The sequence below is a fragment of the Brachyhypopomus gauderio genome, chromosome 8 (genome assembly GCF_052324685.1).
Source record: "Brachyhypopomus gauderio isolate BG-103 chromosome 8, BGAUD_0.2, whole genome shotgun sequence".
Lineage (NCBI taxonomy): Eukaryota > Metazoa > Chordata > Actinopteri > Gymnotiformes > Hypopomidae > Brachyhypopomus > Brachyhypopomus gauderio.
Window position 1 is genome coordinate 25,682,945 of NC_135218.1, and position 11,234 is coordinate 25,694,178.

An 11,234-nucleotide genomic window follows, 5' to 3' on the forward strand; every position below is an offset into this window, starting at 1 on the left:
CTCCAGTCACAGTTTTCATGTTTTAGTAATCTCTTGTATTTTCCTGTAGCATGTGTTCCAATTGCTATAAATGTATTGCAATTGTGAAATGTATATCAATATTAATTTATATTAATATATGAATTATATTCATTTCTAGTTGCCTCGTGCTTCGTTATAGTGTTGAAGAACCTTCGTAAGAGGGAAGGAGATGTAAGTTGACCAACTTGATCCAGAGTGGATAAATACAAATAATTTGTGATGTGTCCTGGAGTCAAAAAATCACATCAGTGAAAATGTACCTTACATGTTCACCTTTACTGCTCGGTCACCGCTAAGACACACCCACACATTATACAGCTAAATGTGATTATTGGTGATCAAACTCCACTATGGAGGATTTGGCGGCTGTGCACGTGTATCGGCGCCTAAGCGCGCGCGGGTATAAATACGCTCGGCCCGCCACGCGACGCTTCACTTTTACGCACTACGCTCGGGGGCGCGCGGCGGAGAGCACTATACACACACTACTGGTGTGCACACAGCGGTGACGCGAGAATCACAAATTGTATTTGCAACTCGCGAAGAACTCGTGAGTCCTGCGAGATGTCGGTTGTGAGCGCGATGCCTTTTCTGAAGCCCATGGGCGCTCCGGGCTCCCCGGGCCGACAGCGCCGCCACACGCTCCCGGCCAGCGAGTTCCGCTCACTGAACAAGGAGGACGCCATCAGTGTGTTTGAAATCGAGAGAGAAGGTAAGACCACCCATTCAATGCTAATGACCTTTTCTGAACATCTTGGACTAATTTTACACACAATATCATATGTTTGTATCTATTTATAGAATAGATATAATGTGTGTGTCACTTGGGCCCGTGTCTCGCAGCCTTCATATCCGTGACTGGGGAATGTCCGCTGCATCTGGCCGAACTGGGCCATTTCCTCACCCTGTGTCCCGAACTCTCCTTGGGATGGTTTGTGGAAGGGAGATTGGTCGCTTTCATCATTGGATCCCTTTGGGACCAAGACCATCTGACCACGGTGAGTAGTGTCAGTGAGCCATGCAACAGATTATGGAGGTGTCATTTGATGATTCCTGGATATTCTCACTTTTTGACGCAGATTTAGTTCACCAAATCAGAAAACGCTGCCTTAAATCGTGACGTGATCCTCCTCTCTTTTCCGCACATCTTCAGGACGCTCTCACCGTCCACCAGCCGCACGGTACCTCGGTACACATCCACGTGCTGGCCGTCCACCGGACCTTCCGCCAGCAAGGCAAAGGGTCCATACTGCTGTGGCGGTACCTGCAGTACCTGCGCTGTCTGCCCTACGTGCGACGGGCTGTCCTCATGTGCGAGGACTTCCTGGTGCCCTTCTACCAGAAGTCTGGCTTCATGGTGCACGGCCCCTGCGAGATCACCGTGGGGCCCCTGGCCTTCACCGAGATGCAGTGTCCCGTCCGTGGACACGCCTTCATGCGACGTAACAGTGGCTGCTGAGGTGTCTCACATACTCACAGTTCTTCTTTTATGAAGCGATTTTGTTACCTCAAAAGGCCAAATGCAAAGCGGGATTCAGGTCGTCTCTCCACGGGTAGTTTACCTTCTGGTTTCGGTTTACACATATTTATATATATAGTCCATAACTGTAGTGACGTGTCGATAGCTTTTTCTTCCTTTGTGTGAGACACGCCTGGGGTCCGTGTTGTAAATGCTACAAGGAAAGAATTTATCTTTAATATAATCTTTCTACAGTTTACAGCTGGATTAATTAGGGCCAAGTTAATTCGGGTATTGTAGATATTTTATGTTGTGCAAGAATGTAGATGTTGCCGACAGCTAACAGGTTTTTAAAAGTTGAATAATTTGGGCTAGGATTTATTTATTGTATTTTGTACATTGAAAATATATTTATTGGTGTAGTGCGATTGTTTTATTTTTATTATTCATGAATATTTTTACGATATATGGAAGTTTAAGAGCCCTGGTTGGTTTGCGTGAGGACATGTACGTCATGCCATTCCATTAAAAAGAATATAAAAAATATATATTTTTTTCTTTTGGAAGCATTAAAATAGCTTTAATTTGACTTCCTGCGAGACCTGAGATTAGAACACCGTAGCATGTAATGAACACTAGCAAATCAAATAAGTCTTCACTTGGGACAGGAAACAAATGCAATATTCAAAAAACCTTGTTGGAAAAATGTTTTTTCATTCCATTCTACTGTTAAAGGGATAGTTTAAGCAACATGTGTTAATAACTTGGGTAAAGGAATCTGAATCTGTTATCCCAAAGAGTCCAGCACACTCAACTGTTAGTTTATGAAGCATTTAAAGTCCGTAAACCGTCATGGGAGTCTTTATTTGCATTAGCAAGAATCCTTTCAGGGACATGTAGAAACGTGTGGTCACCTTTACCTGAAATCCCCATGAGAGGAGAAGGAGCCAAGAATTTGCCTTCCCCATTCACTTTGTGCAGTCTTGAATCAAGACATCTGTGATTTTGTATCTTTTGTAATGTCTAGGAAATAAATAATGTATTTTTCAGATTTTAGCTGCTGTGTGGTTTTGTACTGAACATATGAAAATGGTTTAATTTTGGGAAGATCATTTTACAAGTGAGACAGACACCAATGTTTTGGGTTGGGTGGGTTACTTTACATTTATTCTGAGGAAAAACACTTTTTTTTTATTATTTTTTTATTTTTTACAAACTATAAAATGCGAAGAAAAATAACAAGTTTACTTATGTGTTAAAAGTTTAACTTGTTTGACGTATAGATATTTGGTCCAGTCGTACCTACAAACATTTTTACAATCACACAATGCAAAATTCTTAGATTGTGAAAATCACAAAGATTATTTCCCTTTTCTATTTAAGGCACAGCACACTTTACTTAAAAGTAGAAAACAATTGTCCAAGCAGAAAAATAACGGCATATTTTGTCTTAAAAACATGTGGGTAACAATAAGAATAATTACATTGACAAAATATCACATTTACATTGAATGAAATGCATAGTGGCCTATCAATTTAACCACCAGTTTTTTAATGCCAACGTTGATTCATAACCTGAGTTCTTCCACCGCTGTGTGTCTGGATCAGTATGTGGCCTACAAACCCCACTGCTCCATTAACTCAACAATCATTATGCCAAGAATCAGCACAACGCAGACCTGATCATTTTCAGTCACCACTCAGAGCACCATGTGACTCCTGTAGGAATAAACTATTTTCACGCATGCCGTGATGGACCGTTAACCCGCCTTGCTGCTGTGTACCCGTGACAGTACACGACTAGAACGCGTTTCACAGTCATCCGTTTCTCCGAGGCCGGACACTGAGGAAGCTGACTTATGTCTCCTCGCCAAGAGGAAGTGCACTGGCTACCATGGACGGTGTTCTAGAACAGTTCGCAGTGTTCTAGATCAGTTCGCAGTGTTCCAGAACAGTTCGCAGTGTTCTAGAATGTTTAGACAGGCAACTAAAGTTCCACCCAAGAACTTAAGAGAGGACCGGATATGCTCAACATGAATCAAGTGCTGGTTCCAGAACGTACCATAAGAACACCTTTCTCAGTTATTCTGACAAATTCAAATGTAAATGGGGTTCCCTGATCATTGAAACATGCCCCGTTTATGAGTGGCACTCAATCCTGGTTATAGGATATATGACGGATTGTTAGGGTGGCAATTCCTGATTGGACGTACATAAAGAAACAACTAAAAGCCGCGTGAAATCTTGAACACAAACGTATGAATGCAAAGGACGTCCTTCCACATTGCGAGTTCTAGTGTAAAGGGGCAGTCGTGCCTATTAGTGCAACACAGTAGAGACCAACACGCCACGGTCACGTCATGAAGGGAAACCTATAAACGGAAGGACAGCTTAAGGCAAGGGTCTGCAACAGAAGTGAACCCAATCGTACTGCACCAAATCAATACTCAGTGTCCGATATAGTGAATGTGTAACTGAGCACAAAGTACTCAAATGCCCTGCAGTAGAAAGTCTAAGTGCGGAGGACAGCTTGCAGTAACTTATAATGCCTCCACTGACCTATATACGCGTGGCCAGCGCGATCCCAGCACCCGTGAATCAGCTTTCTCCTCCCGCACGTGTCCTGCTCTGCTCGTGGCTCCCGAGAAAGCCCGTTCCCGCGCCGTCCCGACCCGGAGCTTAGCGCGCCCGACCAGCGCCACGGAGCTAGCGGCCGGCCCAGCGCTAGTGCACCACGTGGTCGATGTCGTAGCGCTCACAGAACTTGCTGGTGAAGGGGAGGCAGGTGAGGTGCTCCAGCCAGTACCAGTTGATGGGGTAGATGTAGAACCAGACGATGAGCGAGGAGAACAGGCCCAGGTAGGCGAGCAGCGAGAGGATGATGAGGACGCGCTTGCGGTACGTGTCGAAGGTGCCGAAGGTGACGTAGGGCAGGAAGGCGAAGGAGAGCAGCAGGCCGGAGAGGAAGCCGAAGATGTGCGCCACGTTGTCGATCCACGGCAACAGGCCGCAGAGGAAGAGGAAGAGGACGATGGTCAGCAGCTTGAGGAAGGCCTTCCAGGGCTTCTCCAGCATCTGCCAGCCCTGGAAGAGCTCCACAAAGAGGCAGGCGAGCAGGCCAAACTGGGAGCCCGCCGGGCCCACCTACACCAGGGAGCAGAACCAGAATCACAATCAGGTTTATTTCACCAAGTGTGTTTGCACACACAAGGAATTTGGTTCCGATAGCACCCAGAACATCACAAAACACGTGCAGAACATCACAAAACACGTGCTTTCTCGCCATCAGTTTTTAATAACCAACACATTTCACACCACATATCCTGTTGTATTTATTATTATTAGTAATAGCTTAATCTCGGTTATCACTATCTCTTTTTAATCTCTATTTTTATCACTGTTCTATTATCTATCTATCTATCTATCTATCTATCTATCTATCTATCTATCTATCTATCTATCTATCTATCTATCTATCTATCTATCTATCTATCTATCTATCTATCTATCTATCTATCTATCTATCTATCTATCTATCTATCTATCTATCTATCTATCTGTTCCGTCATCCCTGACGTGACAGTAATTCACTCGCTGACGGGGTTAGTGAGCATCAGTTACGGCTGGAGGGTTTATCACAGCTCTCAGATAAAGTGTGGGACGAAGGGGAATGAGGTGGTGTGTGGTACGTCTTTGGGTTCCCACCGTAGCAGGACCACGGTTCAAATGCATCGGAACCAGCAGGAAGTAGGGTGGAGAGTAACACGCAGGGGTTATAGGTCAGACAAGCCAACCGTTACTTCCTCCTGGTTTCTATGTATTTGTATTTTTGGAGCAGCAGACAGCTAGAAGAGACAGGAGCGTTTTAGGAAGTTTAGGAGGGGTGGCTGATTCACACCTGTGGCACCAAAACCTTCTCCACAACCCTCAGGGCTAATGCTACTAATGAGCACTTAAGAGCTGGAAACACGGCCCCTCCCCTCCCCCACCGTGATTCACAGTGGTCATGGTAAGCTGAGGGGGCGGAGAGTCGTGCACGTGCCACCAGACACGCCTCTCGCACGTAAACACGCCTCCCGCACACGCCCCTCACACGCAAACACGCCCACGGCAGGGCAGGGAGGGAGGACTTAGCGACAGCATAGGGAGGTTCAAGCAGAGGTCCAACAGAGGACAACGGGATTAGAAACGGGACATTTTAACCCTGTCACGAAACCTGCAGACAGGCTTACGGTACCAGACACAGGAGCCATTCTGAAGCAACACATTTTCTTAGGAATATGCAGAATCTGTTCTTTTATGACGCAACGCACGGAAGAAATGACAACCGTCAGAGACAGAGGTCCCTCAGCACACACGTGCCTCTCCGGGGGAACCAGGTTCAGGACCGGGGACCCGGGTGAACCAGTTTCAGGAGTGCGGGAGGGTCTCCTGCTAGCGTCCGGCTGCAGTGGTGGAAGACTCACATGGACCACGCAGGCTTAACGACAGGCCACCACGGAAACCCCGTGTCACATGCGAAAGCCGACTAAAGCTATCACACAGCACGTGCTGGCACTGACTCTCCGTGTGTGTGTGTGTGTGTGTGTGTGTGTGTGAGAGAGAGAGAGACCCGGGGAGGGGATTAAGGACCGACTCCTCTTACTGAACACAGCTGCCTGTAATCTCATCTTCTAATAAAACACTGAAGGAGAGGTCTGTTCATGGATTAGTCCCTGGATAAACGCCACTGTGAGTGATCTGGCGAATCAGCCGGCCCATACATCGATTCACCGTTAACTGGCCACGACTTTGGAGTGTCTGGCTGGCCACTATAACTGGATAATCTGCCGGTAAGGCACCTGCCCCATGAGCAGGTTGTTTAGGGTGCCATATTTTCTCGTGTGCCGTATACCGACACGTTCCTCGGCCAATCAGAATGATGACAGCGGCAGTAGGCGTGGTCATCCAAGATGTCGTCTGGTTTGACGGGCGGTCACTAGGGCCGAGTACGTGAACCACACGCGATGTCAGACTCGCACAAACGAATCGGAGGTCCGTGTGTAGACGAGCAAAGGGCACCACCACGTGGATCTCCACCCATTGATGGCAAAGCCGTCGTAAGCGTGAAGGAGGAACGTGACCCCCCACTCCGTCCCCCTAGCAAACTTGAGGAGATTAAGAGGATCTTAGCAAGTTAAACTGGGTTAACGGTGCTGTGCCATTATAATCCAGCTGGTGGGAAGAGTGTGAATCCCAACACGTGTCCGAGCAGAACTGAAGAGTTGCAGAAGTATATGGACACCAGGCCTGCTGGTGCTGCTTTAGCCATCATCCCAACCTGCTACTACCAACTACCATTAATAATCAGTATTAGGATATTTAATCAAGCTGTGATCTGTTGGGCTTCGTGAGGTCTGCTGGGCCTGGGTGTAGGCTCTGGGAAGGGTGGAGCACACACTCACTGAACCTCAGGATGGAGCTTATATTTATTTACTCTAGATCAGCTCAGAAAGCCTTTTTGAGCATTGGTGACAATTAGCCAGACATTACTAATCAAACTTTTTTCCCCATCAGCACACCAGCCAGCAGATGAAAAATGGGATTAGTTGCAAGTTACACACACACACGCACACACACACACGCACGCACGCACGCACGCACGCACAGACACACGCACAGACACACGCACACAGTTATCTGCACACAGTTAGTGGTTTGGCTGTTGAAGCAACACAGAACCTTTCATCTCACACAAGTTTAACGTACACATGTACTGTATGTGAAGGGCTCGAAATTGTCATTCATTTCCACAAATTGTAGAAAGTTTCCCTGAAGTGAATCACTCATCTCCTCTAAAACATGCTAATAAAAATTCATTTACATTTTACAGTCAGATGCTGTAATCCAGACTGTATGTCCATGTATAATCTTGAACACGTTTCCTGGGAGCTTTGGCTAAATGTGGAAGAACACGCTCAGCTGGAAATCAAGATGTTAAGTAGACTGAGCTGCTAAGTAGAGCTGCCCACACACACACACACACACACACACACTCTCCCTGGTCTCTCCTGCCCCCTGCAGGTTGACCAGTGTACTCCACAAACACAAACACTAGTGCTTCATCCCTGTCGTATGATTCACCACAACTACAGACTTCTCCCTCATTTCCTCTGGAAGCTAAAGCCACGTCCTTCTCTACTGGTAGTGACAAGTTCCTGCACTGAAACATGTCTGTATGGACCAGCACGACGCCACACCTGCGCTACAGGGAGCCAGTTTGTCCTCACAGACCTGACTGAGACGTCATCTTGGTGAAAGTCATATGTAGACTTCCCAACGGCTGGAGGAAGTGAGGGTGTGACGTCACCTTCACTCGTAAGGGCACGTAAACGAGGGGGGGGGGGGGGGGGTTACCTCAGCCCTGTAGGGCAGGAAGAGGGCACTGGCCAGGTTTCCCGTGATGCCGCTGAAGATGTAGATGATGGAGATGCGTAACCAGCCGGCGAGCTTCTCCAGGTCCCTCAGGATGGTCATCTGGAAGACGGCAGACACCAGGCAGTGCAGCAGTCTGGGGAGACACAGGGGGGACAGTGTGTCCATGACCGCTACGAACCTCCTGGCCAGTGTGGGGGTGGACATGTGATGTGTCTGTGCTGGTTATAGACAGTGACAGACTAAGTGATTAAATGATTCATTTCATAGTTCACTGTTCGTTCACAGTTCATTCACTGATTATTTTATCTATTTAGAAGTTACTGAATAAATCTGTTAAGGAATGGAATAATGTTTTCATTAGTATTCTGTAGATGCATACAAAGCCATGCTAGTCTGAACTGTTCTGAGATCAGTGGCTGCCCTACCCTGCATGCAGGAAGAGAGAGAGCCACAGTCGGTAGAACTGATCCGGGACGTCCGGATTCAAGAAGGGCAACAGCCCGCAGACCTCGTCCAGACAGTGAACCTGCAACAGTGCACAGCTGCTGAGCACCACTACGCTAAAATAACAGTTCGTGCATGTGCATATTAATCTGTGAAACCTTCTGAATGTTGAAAAAGACGAATCAAAAAAGACTTTATCTTAAAGGTTTCTTGTCTCAGCTGCCTCGTTCATATTAATATGCACTTTCGGATGTTGGAAATGGCATGGATGACACTCTCGGCTTAAATAACGACTCTTCATGATAATCTTGGACTGGATGCAGGAGCATTAGAGCATCTCCAGGCCTGGGCGAGCTGGACGTGTCCGGCTGCTGGAGGCGGGGCGGTACCTGAGAACAGAGGGTGGCCTCCTCGTGGAAGTAGCCATGCATGAAGTCACAGTACTCTCGGGTGGCGATCTCACACCTGCAGCGGGGGCGGAGACACAGGGGTGAAGCCCTCAGCGCTTATGCAATACGCTAACTCTCTACAACCTAACAGTGTAAGGAAGTAAGTGTTCTGGGAGATGCCGCCACCCCCCCCCCCCCCCCCCCCGGTGACTCCCACCTTCCTTTGGTACCAATACAGCACGGCCTGCCACGGATGGTGCAGTCCATGTGGCGGTAGCCTGTGTAGTTCCACGTCCCCTGCTCCGTGCAGATCTGGGAGCAGCGAACAAAGACACTCAGAAGGTCCTCTGAAGGTCAGGTGACCCACAAACTCACCTCCAACCTACCCACCAACCCCACCCTACCCACAAACCCCCAGCCCCAACCCTACCCACAAACCCCCCACCAACCCCCACCCTTCCCACAAACCCCCACCCACAACCTACCCACAAACCCCCACCCTACTCACCAACCTCAAACCTACCCACAAACACCCAACCTGCCCACAAACCCCCAGCCCCAACCCTACCCACAAACCCCCCACCAACCCCCACCCTACCCACAAACCCCCAGCCCCAACCCTACCCACAAACCCCCCACCAACCCCCACCCCACCCACCAACCCCCACCCACAACCTACCCACAAACCCCCACCCTACTCACCAACCTCAAACCTACCCACAAACACCCAACCTGCCCACAAACCCCCAGCCCCAACCCTACCCACAAACCCCCCACCAACCCCCACCCTACCCACAAACCCCCAGCCCCAACCCTACCCACAAACCCCCCCACCAACCCCCACCCTTCCCACAAACCCCCACCCACAACCTACCCACAAACCCCCACCCTACTCACCAACCTCAAACCTACCCACAAACACCCAACCTACCCACAAACCCCCCACCAACCCCCACCCTACCCACAAACCCCCACCCACAACCTACCCACAAACCCCCACCCTACTCACCAACCTCAAACCTACCCACAAACACCCAACCTACCCACAAACCCCCAGCCCCAACCTTACCCACAAACCCCCCACCAACCCCCACCCTACCCACAAACCCCCACCCACAACCTACCCACAAACCCCCACCCTACTCACCAACCTCAAACCTACCCACAAACACCCAACCTACCCACAAACCCCCAGCCCCAACCCTACCCACAAACCCCCCACCAACCCCCACCCACAACCTACCCACAAACCCCCACCCTACTCACCAACCTCAAACCTACCCACAAACACCCAACCTACCCACAAACCCCCCCACCAACCCCCACCCTACCCACAAACCCCCAGCCCCAACCCTACCCACAAACCCCCCCACCAACCCCCACCCTACCCACAAAACCCCCACCTACCCCCACCCTACCCACAAAACCCCCACCTACCCACAAACCCCCACCCACAACCTACCCACCAACCCCCACCCCACCCACCTACCCCCACCCACCTACCCCCCCCCACCCACCTACCCCCACCCCACTTCTCACCGGCCACTCCGTGATGTCGTCAGGCCAGACGTGAGGCTCAGCTGACGCCGGCTCCTCACAAGTCCTAATCCCACAATGCATTTCACCATCAAAACGAACAGAGGTGGAAAGAAGCCATACAGAACAGACTGAGGTCATAGAGGCAAACCTCCGGCTCTGGTACCAATGAACGCACTTGTGACTTTTCAGCAGGTGTATACGTGGCCAGCCCAAACGTGCGATGCTCTGTGTGGTGTGAGGTGGTACCTGGGGTCCTGGTGGCAAACCGCCCCTGATGATCGAGTGATGTCTACATTTTCATTATTCCATTTAATGAAGGTGGCCAAAGTCTCCTGAATTAGACAGAAAGAAATACAAGTTAAAATCTATTATCCATATCTCATTAACTTGAAATGTTAGTTTATACACAGCTCATTGGTTATGAGACCCGATCACCAACTTCTATAATACTAAGAACATCATTGTCAACAGAACCTCTTTACAGCCATTAGGTGGCAGCAGAGAGCTGCATGAATGATACAGATAACATGGCAGACACACTTATGGTCTATTTTAGTATATGAGCAATCTCAAAACAAAAAACGGACACTGACCAGCCACAGAGTCTAATTAAGTGTTGCTGTATCATCTATTTTAATATAATCTTGGTCAAAGCTATTTTTGCTTGTACAGTAGAGACCACATCTAAATAAAACTTTTGAAGTAATGAAAAACCCACAAAGATCAACTAATCAACTAGACTAAATAGAAACTCAAAAAAGGCCAAGACTTAAAAATGCAGCTACTTAGAAATCTGCCTATTCTAGAAGCACACGTGCGTGTATGTGTGTGTGTATACGAGTGACTGCTTGCGTGTGCTTGTGCGCGTGTGCTCGCGTGCGTGTGTGTGCGTGTGCTTGCGTGTGTGTGTGTGTGTGTGTGTGTGTGTGCTTGCGTGTACCGAGCAGCTGTCCCGGTGCGTCTGC

General features: G+C 48.7%; 2 protein-coding genes across 5 annotated transcripts in view; one reads left to right on the top strand and one right to left on the bottom strand.

Moving 5' to 3' along the window:
* The first annotated feature begins 85 nt into the window (after nt 1-85).
* Nucleotides 86-2,524, top strand: aanat1 (arylalkylamine N-acetyltransferase 1). The gene is made up of 3 exons (XM_077015874.1): nt 86-733; nt 865-1,019; nt 1,175-2,524. Exons 1-3 carry the CDS (start codon nt 586-588, stop codon nt 1,478-1,480), a joined length of 609 nt encoding a protein of 202 aa, XP_076871989.1. The 5' UTR covers nt 86-585; the 3' UTR covers nt 1,481-2,524.
* Nucleotides 2,525-2,613: 89 nt separating this feature from the next.
* LOC143522136 (inactive rhomboid protein 2-like) overlaps nt 2,614-11,234 on the bottom strand; it is a 23,540-nt gene continuing 14,919 nt past the window's right edge. For 2 of the 4 annotated variants that reach the window (XM_077015870.1, XM_077015871.1), the window contains exons 12-19: nt 11,210-11,234; nt 10,516-10,601; nt 10,270-10,333; nt 8,948-9,042; nt 8,731-8,806; nt 8,323-8,423; nt 7,877-8,030; nt 2,614-4,624 (exon numbers count right to left, since the gene is read on the bottom strand). The exon at nt 11,210-11,234 is cut by the window's right edge and continues 137 nt beyond it. In XM_077015870.1, the coding sequence (XP_076871985.1) occupies nt 4,205-4,624; nt 7,877-8,030; nt 8,323-8,423; nt 8,731-8,806; nt 8,948-9,042; nt 10,270-10,333; nt 10,516-10,601; nt 11,210-11,234 (1,021 nt within the window). In that variant the 3' untranslated portion in view covers nt 2,614-4,204. The remainder of the gene's footprint in view (nt 4,625-7,876; nt 8,031-8,322; nt 8,424-8,730; nt 8,807-8,947; nt 9,043-10,269; nt 10,334-10,515; nt 10,602-11,209) is intronic. The other 2 variants (XM_077015868.1, XM_077015869.1) reach the window with 1 other exon arrangement.